We start from the raw sequence: 19453 nt of genomic DNA on the forward strand, positions 1-19453 counted from the left end.
TTAATACAAAAATGGATTACATGTAATGTTTCACAAGCGGAATACAAACAAACTCCGTATCATTTCGTTCCGTTTGAAATCCCCCCTGATATTTTGTATTAATCCAGAAGCCATGTTTTAAATGTAGGTCAGAGATGTGCTACAACGACATGGACATGTATTTTGAGTGTTCTATTCCGTAATATACTATATATTTGTGTCTGTGACATATATATGAGATCTATATTATATAAACCGTGAGTAGACATCGTTGTCATGAACTGTTAACCACTTATGTGAGTTTTTCAAGCCGATTTTGTTCCGCCCGGATTTCGGGCGGAAACTGCATCAAAGAATTAGTGCTTCGGAAATGAGAGGTCGCAGTCGGCAAAATCATATCCGATTGAAAAAAGGCCGACCAGCGGCCTCTCATGTTATGGGAGTACCCCCCCTCCCAAACCAACTTTGTCTAATAATGACCACCATACTGTAGTGGGATAATCTGTATAAGATTACTGTCATAGGAAGAGGTCAATCTGCAGGTATGTTATTACCTTATAGGCGTCGTCGCCAACAACATTAAGGTACTTCTTCTCCCGATAAACATTCTTAGCTTTCAGCACATACAGCACCACCACGTCACATAGAATAGTTGCCTGAAACAGAGAAAGAAACAAATCTTTAAGTCATAAGGGACTGTTAGACTCTTTCATTACCAGGGTTGTAGGATCAGGAAATGAAATCAAGGGTTTTGCCCCAGTTTGAAAATCTCAAACTTGGAATTAATCATTTCCCTATCCTACACCCCTGGTCATGAAAGAGTATTTTCTCTCATTTGAATCACTAGAATAAACTCAGAAACAATAAAAAAAACATTACAGTTTCTACAGTGCAGCATCTAAATGTTTCCAATTTCGTGACGTCATGTTGCTGTTGTCCAATTGTGATGTCACACACATAAAATGGGGTTCAAATACAAATTTCTTGCACTCGTTCTTACCCTGGAAAGTTCTGTAATATATGCACACAAATTAGCACAATCGAATAAGTCATTAATGTATTCCAGATATTTTAAATCTACACTTTAACATTTATATTCCCTGCCCATACCCTTATATTCCCTGCCCATACCCTTATAATCCCTGCCCATACCCTTATATTCACTGTCCATACCAATACACTCAGGGCCTCAACTTTGAGGAGATAGATTTGGTTTCATAACATTTTTTAAAATCTTTGACTAGGACAAGTTTGTCACATTTGTAAACAAGTTATGACCATGGGACTAAGCCCCCATGGGTGAAGCCAGATCCCTGGATAATCCAGGAAGCATGATTCTGTTCATCTCCTCATGTCCACAAACATATATGATTATAGGGTGAGGATCACAACCATTTTAAAATCATGACCAAAGAAACAAGAGGCCCAATGGGCCTGCATCGCTCACCTGTTATTAATCTAACACTTGTAATCTTAAGATTTTATAAGAACCTATTAAAAGATTTAAATATATGACGCCTCTGACCTTGATCGTCCAACAAGGACATTAGGTTAAAAGTGGATCAAGGTCATTCATTTGAACTAACATGGTAGTCTTTCATCCCAGCATGCTACAGGCCCAATTTCAGTACCCTGGCCCTTTTGCTTATTGAAAAGAAGTCGCTTGAAGATTTTACGACATTTGACCCCTGTGACCTTGAAATTTGGTCAAGGTCATTCAGTTGAACAAACTTGATAGTCCTTCATCCCAGCATGCTACAGGCCCTATATCAGTACCCTGGGCCTTTTGGTTATTGAGAAGTTATTTGAAGATTTTAAGACATCTGACCCCAGTGACCTTGAAAGTGGGTCAATTTAATTCAATTAAAAAAACTTGGAAGCCCTTCATCCCAGCATGCTACAGGCCCAATATCAGTCCCCTGGGCCTTTTGGTTATTGAGAAGAAGTTGTTTGAAGATTTAAGACATCTGACCCCAGTGACCTTGAAAGAAGGTCAAAGTCATTCATTTGAACAAACTTGGTAGCCCATTATCTCAGCATGCTACTGGCCAAATATCATCACCCTGGGCATTTTGGTTATTCAGAAGAAGTCGTTTAAAGTTTTAAACATATTTGACCTCTGTGACCTTGAATACAGGTGAAGGTAATTTTTAAACAAACTTTGTAGCCCTTCATCTCAGCTAGCTACTGGCCAAATATCATCACCCTGGGCATTTTGGTTATTCAGAAGAAGATGTTTAAAGTTTTTAAACATATTTGACCCCTGTGACCTTGAATATAATTGAAGGTCATTCATTTGAACAAACTTTGTAGCACTTCATCTCAGCATGCTACTGGCCAAATATCATCACCCTGGGCATTTTGGTTATTCAGAAGAAGATGTTTAAAGTTTTTAAACATATTTGACCCCTGTGACCTTGAAAGTTGGTCAAGGTCATTTATTTGAACAAACTTGGTAGCCCTTCATCCCAGTATGCTACAGGCTGAATTTTAGTACCCTGGCCCTTTTGGTTATTGAGAAGAAGTTGTTTGAAGATTTAAGACATCTGACCCCAGTGACCTTGAAAGTGGGTCAATTTAATTCAATTAAAAAAACTTGGTAGCCCTTCATCCCAGCATGCTACAGGCCTAATATCAATACACTTGTCATTTTGGTTATTGAGAAGAAGTTGTTTGAAGATTTAAGACATCTGACCCCAGTGACCTTGAAAGAAGGTCAAAGTCATTCATTTGAACAAACTTGGTAGCCCATTATCTCAGCATGCTACTGGCCAAATATCACCCTGGGCATTTTGGTTATTCAGAAGAAGTTGTTTAAAGTTTTAAACATATTTGACCTCTGTGACCTTGAATACAGGTGAAGGTAATTTTTGAACAAACTTTGTAGCCCTTCATCTCAGCTAGCTACTGGCCATATATCATCATCCAGGGCATTTTGGTTATTGAGAAGAAATTGTTTAAAGTTTTTAACATATTTGACCCCTGTGACCTTGCATATGGGTGAAGGTCATTCAAACTTTGTAGCACTTCATCTCAGCATGCTACTGGCCAAAGATCATCACCCTGGCATTTTGGTTATTCAGAAGAAGTTGTTTAAAGGTTTTTTAATACAATTGACCCCTGTGACCTTGAATATAATTGAAGGTCATTCATTTGAACAAACTTGGTAGCCCATCACCCAAGCATGATACTGCCCAAATATCATCTCCCTGGGCATTTTAGTTATTGAGAAGAAGATGTTTAAAGTTTTTGATATATTTGACCCCTGTGACCTTGAAAATAGGTGAAAGTCATTAATTTTAACAAACTTTGTAGCCCTTCATCCAAGTTTGCTTCTGGCCAAATATCGACACCCTAGGCCTTTAAGTTATTAAGAAGAAGTCGTTTAAAGTAAAATATTGACGCCGGACGCCGGACGGACGGATGGACGGACGGACGCCGCGCCACGGCATAAGCTCACTTGGCACTTTGTGCCAGGTGAGCTAAAAATTAGTCTGCAGACTTTGTTCCTGTACTAATAACAGTACCAAGAATAAATTTAATAAATAAATTAATTCATACTTTTCATACCCAGTAATTGTTTATGGTTATGGTATGGGGATCTAAATTGTTTCCATATTAAACCTCCATGGACAAAGTCCCTAAGGGCAGGGCAAAACAACGAATGCTGTGCCATACCATAATTTGACCGGTCCCATGAATAGGTGAGCTGATCAACAATCAAATTAAAACCTACCATAGCTAGGAGACCAAGGCCGCTGCCAATGTTGAGCAGGAGAGGAACAACATTGAATTTTCCAGCCTGCCCTATAACCGTGATGATGTATTTGATACCAAAGGCCTTGTAAAGTGTCCTTACTTCAGTCCCGTCCGGATCCCTATAATACTTCGCATACCTGAAAAACAGTGGAATACTTTGTTCACCTGGTTCATCATAAATCTCTCTCTCTCTCTCTCTCAAAAAAGAAGAAGAGAAACTTAGAAGTTTCACTTACTACAGAGTTAAAAATAAATATTTTGAATTTTTAAAATGACATTTATTTTACAAGGAACTTTGACCTAAGTATTTATACTTTATTTATTTTACAACAGTTATGAAACAAGTTTTATCAACTTATATCTTGAATTTTATAAGTCTCTCTTGTTGGCCTGGGTGTTAGCCCGCGAGTGGTCTTAATGTGGGCGGAACACGGAGAAAACCCAAATTTGTGCTGGTTACCCCATACATATGCAAGACCACACACTTGTGTTTTTCTAACGAATCAGAAAGCATGAGTTTTATTGCGCGGACGAATACATACGTCCGCGCGATAAATGATCGCTTTCTAATTTGTTAGAAAAACACAAGTGTGTGGTCTTGCTTTTATCACATACCTTCCGTATTTGGTACAGATCGATACAAAGATTTTATAAACTTTGATATGTTTTGCAAATACTGGGAACTTTTCAGTTCGCCATGACAAGGGGATTCCTATAACAAGAATTATGCGTAATTATAAGTGTTGCCTGTCCCGCTTTGTCAATATAATAAGCATTTGTCATAGTACATAAGGAAACTGACCTAAACGCAAAATCATAACATTGTTTTTTTTTAAAGTCCAGAAATTTCAGGGTTTTATCCGAAAAAAATGCAGAAATCCAGAGCTCTACTACCCATGATACATGTATGATTGAGGTTTGATTGGTCTAGCTCTTATACTTTGTCAAAAAGAGCCTAATATGCAAGAGCTAAACGCAAAACCTTAACGTTGAGTTTTTTTCTAAGTCCAGAAATTTGAGGTTTTTAGCAAAAAAACACAGAAATCGTTGAAATGCTAGTAAAGAGTGTAATGCATTCAGCTATACACCCCATGATACACCTATGACCCAAGTTTGGTTGCTCTAGCACTTATACTTTGTCAGAAACAGCCTAATATGTAAGAGCTAAATGCAAAACCTTAACGTTGAGTTTTTTTCTAAGTCAAAAAATTTGAGGTTTTTACCAAAAAAATGCAGAAATCAATAAATGTTTTTAGTGCAGTGGGCTCCACTACCCATGCTTCATCTATGGTCGTGTTTTTGTTGGTGTAGCTTGGTCAGAAACAGAGCTAAACGCAAAACCTTAACATTGTTGACCCCACCACTGTCGCCATCGGAAATGAAACCCCTATGTGTCTTTCCGACATCCGTCGTAGGCGACACAAAAAGTAGTTCTGGCTAGTGGGTAAATACAACATTTCGTTTTGCACATGTGCAATACAGAACGTTGTATTTCATGGTCTGACAATTGCCTGTATTACTACAACAAGATTCAACAGGTATGTGATAAAATTTCAGGCACTATCAGAGAATCGGACCCTGGACATCTTCGTAAATGGTGAGTGCACTATCTACTGCATCAACCGACCAAACTATTTCATAAACACTTGGAAATTTTCCGATCTGTTTTCTGTTTGTATCCGACATGTCATAAATATTTCTTATACCTGATGACCTTCTATAACACATGTATCTTGAAATCCTGTGACTGTATGATACGTCTTGAGAGATAGAAATAGGTCAACAATTTTAGGTCACTACGATACGGACTGTTGCCCCTGGTTACCTGAAGTTGAAACCTTTAGATATAGAGAAATCAGCACTGTCGAGTCTCCTGAAGGTGTACTTCGGCACACAATCCTCTAAACTTAAGTCAAGGTTACAATCCCAGTTGATAAGGACCTGCATGACACCGCCCTGTAGAAGAATAGTAACATACATATGTACTATCATGTTTTAACTTAACCACAAACATGAAAATATTATATGAATATTGTACCGAAAAATCAAAAACGGAAAAAACGTTTTTTGTTCCAAACAATATACATACCACCAAATTGTTATTATTTTATTACTATTTTCATGGTCACTGTATAAAATTTAATCAAAATCTGTTTAGAAATGATTCTTTAAGTTTTATCCATGTTAAATAGCTAGTGAAAAATAATCACAGGTATTTCTAGAAATTAACCTTCCAATCAAATCATACTTGATTGTTCTATTACCAGTATTGGGATAATGGGACAATTTTCTTCAAATAGTAATGTTGACCTTGGAATCTTGAATAATAGTAATCCTCAGCCATTATATTATCCTGGTAAGTTGATTGAAATCTGATCAGAGTTGAAATCACTTATTAACTCATTCACCCCTGAAGACACATTTGAGCTCTTCCAATTCAAAGGCTGGAATAGTTCATTATAAAATTTCAGGGGTGAATGAGTTAAGTGAATTTGGAGAGTACAGGACAAGGGGAAACTTAACTTGCCCCCTCTCCATGATGGGGACATAATATCAGCTTTCACTTGCTGTACTTATTACGTTGAAACTTTTATAGATTTAAACGATTTGACTTGTAACGGAAGTATTAAAGCTTGATTAATTACCGACTGACTCATGTTTTTGTAGTCTTCTCCAGCCATAGCCACAATGTCACCCAATACGAAAATTGGACAGAATTTATAGATGGGATCGGAAGGATTATAGCGGCAAGTCTTAAGTTGTGAGTCGTTCTGAATACCCAGAATGTTCCGCCTACAATACAAGAAGTTGCAAGGCATATTTTCTCGTATTGTCAATATTTGATCAAAATTTGGTTCCATCTCCACTTTATATGCTTTGGTTAGGTAACTCAGCATAAATATTTCCTGACCTTCCAAGACCTATTCAATTTTGTTTCAGCATATTTTTTTAAATTGTTAAAAAGCATTTCGTTTGGTGAAGAACTATTTCTGAAATGTATTTTAGTTAAAAAAAGCAGATACTGGTATCACCGGAGGTGAAATATGACTTTTCAATCTTTCATCCCTGAAATAACATTTGAACTCTTCCAATTCAAATGTTGGAAAGTTCATTGTGAAATTTCAGGGGTGAATAGGTTATGTTTCTATTGTATGAACAAGAAACCCCCCCACAGATATCAAGATAAAACGTTCAGCTGATCTGTTACACTAACCAAAGATAAAATGGAACAGAAACAAAGGCTTTGTGCTGCAAGCTGGAGAGGACTTCAAATGCAAGAGATACATCGGCAGTATTGATTGACAGGCATGAAAAGACTTTATACTAAATTAACGCAATCAAAATAAAAAAATATGAAGATCATGCATATGAGTACTTTTATAGGAAAGCAAGAAGCTAGATTCTAGTATAAAACATTTTCATGGAGTCAATCATTATAAAATCATTTCACTGGCTGCAATGTAAATTTTGAAATTTTGAAACATCTCTTAAAAAAAACGTGGAGAAATATAGGTAGAGTTTTGTATCTTTATTGAGAACACAAAAGTAATTGACAAACGTCAAGTTACTTACAAATCCAATCAACATTTTATATTATGTTTCACTACATTCTTTAAGCTTCTCTTTACTCGTGGGGATATAGGTAGATACTTGCATCTAGGTCATATGTACTTGAGTAACCCTGGCGGGTGACTGCACCATGAACTTTTGACCTTATTGCAAACCTAGCCATTTAAAACAAAAATCCTCAGAATTTCGTTTCAGGCCACCTCACAGATTGGACAGAATAAAAAAGCTATGTACACTTTTAGAATTTTCTTTTATGCCACCAGACCTTCATTTTTTGGTAGAATAAAAGATTGCACAGCTTCAGAATTTCACTTCAGGCCAACTAAATGATTTGATAAAATGAAAATTAAAATGTATGGCTTTAGAATTTCATTTCAGGCCGTCCCAAAAAGTCATCCTGACAAACAAATGTACAGAGTATAGCTTAGTTAACTAATTCACCCCTGAAATTTCATAATGAACTGTTCCAACCTTTGAATTGGAAGAGATCAAATGAGTCTTCAGGGGTGAATGACTTAAAAATCTTGATTAGATTGTTCTCAATATTTTACTCCACATTCAGATATACCTCGACAGCCACCTCAGTGTAATTATTTCCACTTCCTTCTACAATGGTGCTTAGTTTAAAAATAGGGCAGTCAGCTCTCGCCGTCGACTCAAATGTGCATCTTTGAAGGTATGTAGAGTCTGCATGCAGCGGCAGATTTTGTCTAGCATAGGAATAACATTATAACACATCAACAAAAATGTTTGTTTTTGTAAAGCGCAAATGTAATGCAGAACGAAACATGAACTTGTGCGAATATTGTGCTTTTCTATCAAAACAGTATGATGAGCAGTAGGGCTGTAACGATATATCGTGCATAACGCTATATTTTTAATTCGGTACAATACACAATATTATTTGGAATGTCACGATACGCCTATGATATTTTTCGGATTTTGTCGTTTCTGAATTTAATCTAATCATTTCCCTTCCAATATGTTGAGTGAAAGCTCCAGTTCGGCATGCACATCGAAAGATCATTTTTAACCAATTCAATTTCTAGTTGTAAAGTTGCCATAAACACGTTGCAACACAACTTTTCTCTTTGCTTCTACTGTTACTATTCCGTCTTTGCGTATTGCAGAGTTATCTTCTCTTGAGAGCAGGTATTGATTGTTACGTCATTTGTTTGTGAGAGTAACGTCATCAATTTTTGAGAAAACGACGCAATTTTCTCACACGAACCAATGACGTAACAATCAATACATGCTCTCAAGAGAAGATAACTCTGCAATATGCAAAGACGGAATATGTATCATGATATGTATTGTCATGTTAATGTATCATTGCAGCCCTAATGAACAGGTATAGTATCTCATGCGCGACAAAAATTGGCAACATAAAATCTCAGTTTGGCGACACAAAATGTTCATTACAAAACAAGTTGGCAACACAGAATTTTTCCTTAATGTGAGCCCAGGGTATTTGAATAAATATGTAGGTAGAGCTCTGTTTAAGGATCCCTGTCCCACAACACTTTTGATTTTCATATAAACATTAACTTCCCTTAATTTGTGATTTAGATATAACAGTAGCATAGTTGAGAAAGGACAGGTAACGGTAGGTCAGTTGGTAAGAGCGATAGTATAACAATCCTAAATCTAGGGTTTTAATATTGCTCTAGCTCGCTGAGTTTTAACACCCGGAACACTTTTTTTTATTTATTTTTAATTTCATCTGTATTATTTGTTATAAAAGCCCTACAAGGTAGTTTGAGTTTGAGAAAGGTAACATTAAAACAAGTTAAGTATTATTTAACCATAGTGCTTTATATCTTATAATAGTAAAATCTGGCAAGTTTTATCATGTATTCGAAATGCTTCATGGCCCATTGAGAATTTAGTCATTCTAGTCCAGCCCTCTTTATTTTAGAAGTTATTACCAGGTACTGTAAGAAAGTAATCGTCGTAAAAAAAGTTTTTGATTGAAAGCTTATCACTTCCGAATTCCCCGAAAGTCCAAAGTAATCTAATGTGAAACAATACCACTTACAACTATTTTATTCTTTCTTACTTCTAATTCTAAATGGTACTGACCAACTTCAACAATTTGAAGATAAAATGTCAGACGAGGAGTGAAACATGGAAAGAGATTGTTTTTAAACGATACAAGATGGTCTAATTTGCGTTTGAAAAGTGACGGTAGAGGGCTGATTTGAATAATTCCGTTGTGGGGCTCGAAATAATGTCAGGTGGGAGTTTATTCCACTCGGGGATAGTTCGAGGGAAGAATGATGCCTTTCTGGTCTGTGTTTTTGAGTGGGGAATTTGATACGAAAACTGGTGGTTTGTACGGGATTTTCTAACTGTAGGGATTAATCTGTCTGATTTTACGATAGCGACTTTCTGGTTTACAATGTTATGAAGCATGGTCAGACGAGCATCTCTACGTCTATCTGCTAGAGGGCGCAGCTTTAGGTGGTCCAACATTTCTGACACATTTCTTACAGTGATGTGCAAAGAGTATTTAAAATGAATGTGATCTTGACCCTTGAACTTTTGACCTCAAAAGCCATGTGACATTGACCCCTGAACTATGGTTTTCAAAAGCCAAAAGGTCTTGACACTTAAACTTCAGACCTCAAAAGCAAGATCCTGTGTATCTCTTCATTATGCATGAAGTTTGCCTTCTGAACATATATGAAATCATACATAAATCCAGAATGACATTGACCTTTGACCTGAAGTTCAATCCCTGACTGTTTTCATTTTCCGTTATATTACAAATATGGCCATTTGTTTTTGTCAACAAGAATATATACAGAAAATTCCAATATGTAACATGCAAGATATTGCCATATTTCTACAAGTTTGAGAAGGTTTTAGTAATACGTACCTTTTGATATTGTAGTATGGGAATTCAATGTTGTTTTTTATGAAAACTGTAAAATCTTTGGACTGGAGAAGTACTGGATTCTTAGGTCTGAAAACAAACGAATGAAAACATGTTTATGATAGACAGAACTAACATAGTCAATTTGAACATATAATGTGCACGTCCAATCAACCATTTATTGCTTAACACAGGGGTGTAGGATAGGAAAATTCCGACCGAGGGGTTTTCAAATTTGGTAAAACTCGAGGCTTTGTCGAGGGTTTTGCCAAATTTGAAAATCCCAAGGGTGGAATTTCCCTATCATACACCCTTGGGCATAACAGAGTATCTTTCTCTCATTCCAACCACCAGAATAAGATCAGAAACCATGAAAATGCGGTTGGACTGGCCACCATTTTGAAAATATCAATTTTCCCCTGAGCTTTTCAGACAAAAACAAATTAGCCAGCCAGATTAAGCATATCCCATATTTGCAAACAATGTTTGCGCAGAAAAATTGATCACATCTTCCTAATGTGTATGGTAAATATATCGTAAAAGGTTTTAATTTCATCACGTCTCCTTTTTCCACATTTTGGCATCAGACTTTTCCAAATTATTGTGACGTGACGTCTGACACGTGAAATGAGGTTTAAGATAGAAATTTCTTACACTCCTTTCTCACCCTGGACAGCACTATCTTGCACACGGAAATGAGAGAATGATACACGTTAAATCCCAATATTTTTTCTTCCCACAGTTCAGTTCAAAAAGTGCAATACCATATCAACTAATTTCAAGAATATCTACTGCAAAACACTGTTGGCAACTGACAATACCGCACAGACAACAGTTAGGCACAAACGAAAGTTAAGCAAACTTGATGCGACTGCTTTAATTTTCAAGTATACCTTAAGTATACCACGATACTATTTCTTGATCTTTCCAAAGGAGCTCTTGGTTAACTTTTGCAGTATCCTTCATATCCACTATATTTGTAGTTGTATTTGCTTTGTCATTTTTTACCTAATGCCGAGGCTAGGGCTGGGAGAATGCCAATCAGAAATGAGACTTTGCCAAGCCTTTATTTTTTAATTTTCAACCAAATCAGTTAATATAGACTTTCTAACATGTACCAAGCTCCAACACTTTTCTAATTTCTTGCCTGAATAGAGTAACCGTTAATTACTGTCTGTAGTGGATATTTTATAGTATTACAATTTTTAGACACAATACAAAAACAAGAGGCNTGGCCCAAGGATGCTCCAGACTAAATAAGGATAAAATCCAGTCATTCGTACAGAAGAAGGTATTTGAAGAATTTGCTATGTTTCCACTATCGGGCCCACCCTTCTGCCCCCCAGGGGGGCCACACTCACTGTTTATACAAAATTGAGTCCCTTAATTTTGCCCAAGATCCTCCAGACCAACTTGGGAAGAAATCCCTTCATCCCTATGGTAGAAGAAGGATTTTAAAGGTTTACCTCTATTTCCCCTTTGGGCCCCGCCCTTGGAGACCACACCCACTGCTTATACAAAATTGAGTCCCTTTTGCCCAAGGATGCTCCAGACTAAATTAGGATAAAATCCCTTAACCCCTATGGTAGAAGAACGATTTTAAAGGTTTTACCTCTATTACCCCTATTGGGCCCCGCCTCTCTGCCTCCAGGGGATCAGACACACCGTTTATACAAAAGTTGTTCCCTTTTACCTAAGGATGCTTCATACCAAATTTGGACAAAATCCTGTCATTCCTACAGAAGATGAAGGATTTTGAAGAATTTGCTATGTTTCCCCTATTGGGCCCATCCTCCCTTCTGACCCCAGGGGAGCCACACTCGCTGTTTATATGAAATTGAGTCCCTTTTGCCCAAGGATGCTCCAGACTAAATTAGGATAAAATCCTTTATTCCCTATGGTAGAAGAAGGATTATACAGGTTTTACCTATATTTCCCCTATCGGGCCCCACCTCTCAGGTCCCAGGGGGGCTACACCCACAGTTTATGCAAAATTGGATCACCTTCACCCAAGGATGCTCCACACCAAATATGGACCAAATCCTTTCATTCCTACAGAAGAAGAAGGATTTTGAAGAATTTGCTATGTTTCCCCTATTAGGCCCCGCCCCTCAGCCCCCAGGGGGGTAAGACCCACCGTTTATACAAAATGTGTTCCCCTTTACCCTAGAATGCTCCACACCAAATATGGACTAAATCCTTTCATTCCTACAGAAGAAGAAGGATTTTAAAGAATAATTTGCTGTGTTTCCCCTATTGGGCCCTGCCTGCCCCTTAGGCCCAGGGGGGCCTGACTCACTGTTTATACAAAATTGGTTTCCCTCCACCCAAGGATGCTTCATGCCAAATATGGAACAAATCCTTTCATTCCTACAGAAAAAGAAGGATTTTAAAGAATTTGTTATATTTCCCCTATTGGGCCACGCCCCTCAGCCCCCAGGGGGGCCAGGCACACCGTTTATACAAAATGGTTCCCCTTTACCCAAGAATGCTTCAGACCAAATATGGACCAAATATTTTCATTCCTACAGAAGAAGAAGGATTTTAAAGAATTTACTATGTTTCCCCTATTGGGCCCCACCCCTCAGGCCCATGGGGGCAAGACCCACCGTTTATACAAAATTGGTTCCCATTCACCCAAGGATTCATGCCAAATATGGAACAAATCCTTTTATTCCTACAGAAGAAGAAGGATTTTAAAGAATTTGCTATATTTCCCCTATTGGGCCCCGCCCCTCAGCCCCCAGGGGGGCCAGACCCACCATTTATACAAAATTTGTTCCCCTTCCCCCAAGGATGCTTCTGACCAAATTTGGTCAAAATCTTCTCAGTCGTTCATGACTAGTAGTGTTTTAAAGGAAAAGTTGACGGACGGACGGACGATGGACGGACGCTGCGGTATGGCATAAGCTCACCATGGTCCTTCGGACCAGGTGAGCTAACAAATGAAGTCAACATCTAATGACCTATTCCGTCTTTGCGTATTGCAGAGTTATCTTCTCTTGGGAGCAGGGATTGATTGTTACCTCACTTGTTTGTGAGAGTAACGTCATCAATTTTTGGGAAAACGACGTAATTTTTCTCGCACAAACCAATGACGTATCAATCAATACCTGCTCCCAAGAGAAGATAACTCCGCAATACGCAAAGAAGGAATATCCTACTGGTATTGAAACAGAAGAGATAAAATGGTTATAACTGATTCATATCATGTTTAAAATACTGTACAATGGGAAAGTGTTCACCACAGTATACGTTTTGCTTTTTTTGCCCTCCGCAATGATGGGACATTAATTTACAACATAATAAACATAGGACATAATTAACTCATTCACCCCTGAAATTTCATAATGAATTATTCCAGCCTTTGAATTGGAGGAGTTCAAATATGTCTTCAGGGGTGAATGAGTTAAATGTGAAAGGCAAATTTAACACCGGGGGAATATGGATTTTATCAGGAAAGGTCGAAAGTTTAACTTGCGAAAAATGTCCTGGTATACAGACTGTGTAGGGTTAAAACTTACACCTTCGTGTCACCATTTTCTATGGGACACCATGAACGTACTTCACACGTATTGGATGTTGTGTTACAGACACCCGTCAGTATACCTGACAAACAAATGTGTAGAATTAATTGACTAAACCAACAGTCATTGAAACAAATGTTTCAAATCGTGAATATAGTGCAAAATAAAACCCATATTAATTATCCCCTGCCCAGGCAAAATAGGGCTGAAATGATTGTTCAAATTGTATCGTATCATGATACTTTCTTGTGTATCATACCAAATTGTATCAGGTTACACTAACAATACTGAAATAACCAAGCAATTTCTTATCAACCCCAAAAAATTGAAAATCAGAAAAAACACGTTTTGATTGTATTTATTATTTAGCACCATGACAAAATTCTATAAATTCAAAAAATTGAAAATAAGAAAAAAAAATTGTTTTGATTGTATTTTTTTTTTTAGCACCATGACAAAATTCTGTTAAAATATTCACTCAAACATAACAGCACAATTTGAGTGCTTTAACTGGACATTTAGAATGTACTATGAATATGGGGATAGCAAGGAAACATAATTGGCAGTGCAGACAACACATATATTTATTGTTTCACACGGTACATTTATTTTCAGAAACTGCTTACAAGGAGTATGTTCTTTCCAGAAATTGCTTATCTAAGATATTATCATAACTTGTAAAATGTTTCCAGTCCACAGTTACTGTCACTGTGGCAGTGGTATGGGGATCCTCAACTCATTCACCCCTGAAATTGCATAATGAACTTTTCCAACCTTTTAATTGGAGGGTGTTCAAATGTGTCTTCAGGGGTGAATGAGTTTAAAATATAAATGCTGTACAGTATTTAGTCAGCATCATCTACCGTACAAATGTTTATTCACACCGAATCAAATCACAGGAAGTCTGTCAACACTTACCGTTACCAGTTGGAAGAGATTTTCCAGTCATTAGGGCACATGTAGCATCAGTTGTACAATTCGCTCCTGGTATGTTTTTGTCCTGAAGGAGGAAACATTGGTTATGCAAGAAATTATGAACAACAATCCTTCTCTTTATGCTGGGTAATGTTTGAATCAATTGACTCATCTCACGACATACGCCCTGTCTCTGATTTAGAGTCAACTCACCTCACCACACATACCCTGTCTCTGATTCTGAGTCAACTCACCTCACCACATATATCCAGTCTCTGAGTTGGAGTTTGCTCACCTCACCAAATATACCCTGTCTCTGATTTGGAGTCACCTCACCACATATACCATGTCTTTGTTTTGGAGTCAATTCACCACACCACATATACCCTGTCTTTGATTTGGAGTCAATTCACCACACACCCTGTCTCTGATTTGGAGTCAACTCAATACATATACCCTGTCTTTGTTTTGGAGTCAATTCACCACACCACATATACCCTGTCTTTGATTTGGAGTCAATTCACCACATACCCTGTCTCTGATTTAGAGTCAACTAACCTCACCACACATACCCTGTCTCTGATTCTGAGTCAACTCACCTCACCACACATACCCTGTCTCTGATTCTGAGTCATCTCACCTCACCACATATATCCAGTCTCTGAGTTGGAGTTTACTCACCTCACCAAATATATCCTGTCTCCGAGTTGGAGTCAACTCAACACACCACATATAACCTGTCTCTGATTTAGAGTCAATTCACCACATACCCTGTCTCTGATTTAGAGTCAACTCACCTCACCACACATACCCTGTCTCTGATTTGGAATCAATTCACCACATATACCCGGTTCTGTTTTGGAGTCAACTCACCTCACCACATATACCCTGTCTCTGATTTGGAGTCACTATTAGGTTTGTGATCACAAACAAGGCATTGTTCTCCTGAAATAAAAACCAAAATCATGTAATAAATTCATGAAATAAATTGATACATTATATATATATATAGCAATTTGTAATATACTTAGTGAGCAAAACTAATGTTCAACTTTACGTAGAATGTTGAAGTAATGTATGATTTTTAATATCATTTTACCCTATTTTACTACTCAGAGATAAGCCCATGCCTGGCAAGAAGCCCCCCTCCCCCCATTTCCATTACTTTTCACACATACATGGCCACCATCAAATATGAAAAGTGGAAAATGGGTCATTTTCTGTTAAACAAAACAATCAAACTCACATATAAAGTTAACAAACACACAAAAATAGTTTTTTTGGGGGGGGAAATAACAATTTTCTTTTAATAATCAAGTTACAGAATAACTGTATACTGTTAATTCCTGTGTTCACATGCAGAGTGATGTATACTAATTTTTGACTCTTGGTTAATTCAGGCAACGCGTGGAGAAAAGAGGAAGAGCTAAACTGTAGTGAATATATTAGCCCAGTGTTAATCCTATTTTTCACAGAAGTAGTAAGACTGGTACATTCATTTGTTGTACTAATAATTGCCACATGGAAATCCACTTTCATTTAATACAGAGAACGGAAGAGATTTTGTTAAATTTAAGTTAAAACTTCAGCAAATAGTGATGTTTGATGATCGATTATAATAGAAAATTGATCAGATAGCCCTTTCCGATTCCGATTATCGTTCACAAATTCTATAATGGATATATTTTTCATTACTGAACTTAATTTAAGTATCAAATGTATGCAATGTACAGCATCCATTAAAATTCATTTATTCTTATGATTTTTATCATACGATTGATGATAATGCAGGAAAAATTATTCAAAACTGCAAAAAAGTTGCATGAAATTGTTTCATTTTAAAAACGAAACCTTATGTATAGTTAAGAACTCACTTTATTAGGGTATGCAATCCCATAAAATTAACTGATTTTGCAATTGGTTTACTACTTCTTATTACAAACTGATGATTGATTATGATTTCAAACCGATTGCTTATCACTACTAGACATACAGTATCAAATAAATTCATTTTGAAGTTTTATGTCCACTAGGGCAGCAAAGACATATCGCAATTTTCTGAATACAGTCGATAACCAATTTTTTTTATGTCATGATACACCTACGATATTTTCCAAATTTTGTTGTTTCTGAATTTAGTCTATTCATATCCGTTCCACATGGCAAGTGACAGCTACAGCTTGGCATGCACGTCGAAAGACGTGAATTGTGTGAAACTTTATACAATTTTGTACCAAGTCTATTTCCTGTTGTAATTTTGTCACTTAAAATTTGCAACATATATTTTTTGCTTTGCTTCTACTGTTACTATATGTATCATGATACATATTGTATCTTGACCACAGTTTCGTGATAGGATCATATTGTCATGTTGATAAAATTTTGCAGCCCTAATGTCCCCTACGCTCCACTACAGGACATACAACTACAGTAATAAGGGCAGAATTATCAAGAGAGTGATTCCAAAACACAGCACCCAGAAATCAAGTAACTTAATTACCTGTGAAGGATGAAATTAATGTAACAGAGGTCATTATGTTTTCAATGCCTTCACTAGGAGTGGAATGCAGGACCTCTGGTTTACTAGTCTAATGCTCTAAGGAATGAACTTAAAGAGAAATTCTCCCTAGTCGAGACAGTTAAGGAAGTGGCTAATTAGTATTTTAAAAGGGTGACATTAACATCAATGCAATATCAATACAATGTACACTCGTTGTAATATATGTACCAAAATGACTCGATTCAGCTGCGCTTTGCTTAAGACTTTGTCAGCGTAGCCGAATCGACATCGATTTTGTGGACAACTCGTACATATTTTACACCTTTGTGTGCATACGCTTCACTGGTCATATGAAGGTGACAGTGTACATATCGTACTAGTCATCAGAACTTCACATAGAAACTCTCATTGGTTGTGTTACAAGACACTTTAAATCATTAAAAGTAAAGGAGTATGTGGACTTTGTTATCATAGTGTGATGACTTATCACTCTACAATGAGAAAGAAGCTTTCGAAAGTGGTCATTTGGCCCCACCCATACTGGTGTATACTAAATCTGGTCGTTAATGAGAGGGAATATTTCGATAGATTAAGATAACATCCTGTTGTCAAACAGTTTTACATGACAAGTTTGGATTTAGATTAAATATCTGAAGCTTACAACTTCCTGCCAGTATGCACGACAAGCTGAGTGAATCATCACCAGTGATTATTTCTGTAAAGAATTCTGGTATTCTTTTGTTGTTTCACAACATACTGATCAGATGTAGGAACAAATGAAGATAATTTCAAGAATTCTTTACATTTTACTTAAGCGCTTCAGGGTGGCTTATTCTTGTCTGATCTGGATTTTATTAAAGAAGGGTGAATATTTAACCGAGAGAATTATTTCCTGATAAGAAGGATGATGTGATGTTATTATCCAAATATATAGGCTAATGACTAACATAGCCAAAAAGGTCGGATAATGATAAAACCATCAAAAGAGACCAGAACAAGGGGCCACAATAAGAACTTAGAAAACAAGGTGCAAGACTGAACATCAGGAAACATTTCTTTTCTATCCGAGTTATAGATGACTGGAATAGCTTGCCAGGAAGTATTGTGAACGCAGGCACATTGAATGGCTTTAAATCTACTTTGAACAATCATTGGAAGGATCTTGAAGCAAAGTTCAACCCAAGTTTCTGCTAAGTCACCCAGGAACTATATATATATTGTACATAAATTAATGTTGAATACAGCAGGCACTTATAAGGTGCATCATATAGGACATGAAATCAAGAATATAAATTAATCTTGAGTAAAAGAAATTAAGGAGCTCCACGGATCATGGAGACAAAAATCAAGGAGGTCCAGAAGCTTATAGCTTAATACAGACCGGTGAACTGATATAACTGGTAAACAGTACTTACCTGGGCAGGGACCACATAGTCAGCCACGTCCCATAAAGAGCTCTCTATATTAGGCACTTCTGATCCATTCAGAAATGCAACACCTTTAACTTTGGTAGTCACAGCGCTCTGTATTGTATCAACCTTCTGATACCCTTTCTTGAAAATAATGGCATACCTGGTGGAATATTAAGACTGTATTTAGTGTTTGCAGTGTCGGTCAAACGTTATCAGTTTTTATTGAAATTTAAAGGTAACTACATTTTAACGCTTTACCCGCGACAAACACCAGAACAAGAGAAGACAAGACATTCACCTCAATCAATGGATGTACTTTCGGTTTGCCGTACTAGTAGACTCTTACCCAATTATGTAACCTATGATGACCAATTGGAGAAATCTGTTTATCACTCCAACTTTCTTGCTCTTGATGTGGACGATTCTAGGCGTGTCATATTCAAAGAAGATACTTATGGCGGAGCGGACAACATTCGGCGCCATCCTGTAACAGTAGACGAGACAGATAAACAAGGAGTGGATCTACCTGTAGATAACCCGTGTCACATGATGACGGCAAAATTTGGATCCATCTGAAGCCAAAAATGAGTTCATCCGAAGGGAGGCAACTCGATGAACTAGCCGAAAAGTTTTTAATTTATATTTTCAGGGTTCACATATATATAACAACAAGCAAATGTTGATATATGCTATTTCAAAGATGAACAACTCTGGTCGAACCGATCAAATAGTTTGGAACACGTAAAAGAGATGTCCCACCCCTGCGCCGACTCCCCACCCGGTCGTCCCTGTTCCATATGACAGGAACGATAACTCTGAAAGAGCGTACTGGCGGGGAAAATTTAAAAGTAGGATAACGGAGGCATGTTTTATTATCTATAAAATGTGTCATTTAAAAAAATTAAGGTAACAA

General features: G+C 37.1%; 1 protein-coding gene across 3 annotated transcripts in view; it reads right to left on the minus strand.

Annotated features, from left to right (window-relative positions):
- Window positions 1-19302, minus strand: part of LOC110465852 (P2X purinoceptor 4-like) — a 27483-nt gene extending 8181 nt beyond the window's left edge. The window contains exons 1-10 of one of the 3 annotated variants that reach the window (XM_021521960.1): window positions 18887-19302; window positions 18544-18700; window positions 15502-15573; window positions 14632-14713; window positions 13711-13795; window positions 10190-10276; window positions 7877-8018; window positions 5564-5694; window positions 3716-3875; window positions 534-635 (exon numbers count right to left, since the gene is read on the minus strand). In XM_021521960.1, the coding sequence (XP_021377635.1) occupies window positions 534-635; window positions 3716-3875; window positions 5564-5694; window positions 7877-8018; window positions 10190-10276; window positions 13711-13795; window positions 14632-14713; window positions 15502-15573; window positions 18544-18700; window positions 18887-19023 (1155 nt within the window). In that variant the 5' untranslated portion in view covers window positions 19024-19302. Of the gene's footprint in view, window positions 1-533; window positions 636-3715; window positions 3876-5563; window positions 5695-6383; window positions 6532-7876; window positions 8019-10189; window positions 10277-13710; window positions 13796-14631; window positions 14714-15501; window positions 15574-18543; window positions 18701-18886 lie in introns of all 3 variants that reach the window. The other 2 variants (XM_021521959.1, XM_021521961.1) reach the window with 2 other exon arrangements.
- Window positions 19303-19453: the final 151 nt, after the last annotated feature.

The sequence above is a fragment of the Mizuhopecten yessoensis genome, unplaced genomic scaffold (assembly GCF_002113885.1).
Source record: "Mizuhopecten yessoensis strain PY_sf001 unplaced genomic scaffold, ASM211388v2 scaffold11103, whole genome shotgun sequence".
Taxonomy (NCBI): domain Eukaryota; kingdom Metazoa; phylum Mollusca; class Bivalvia; order Pectinida; family Pectinidae; genus Mizuhopecten; species Mizuhopecten yessoensis.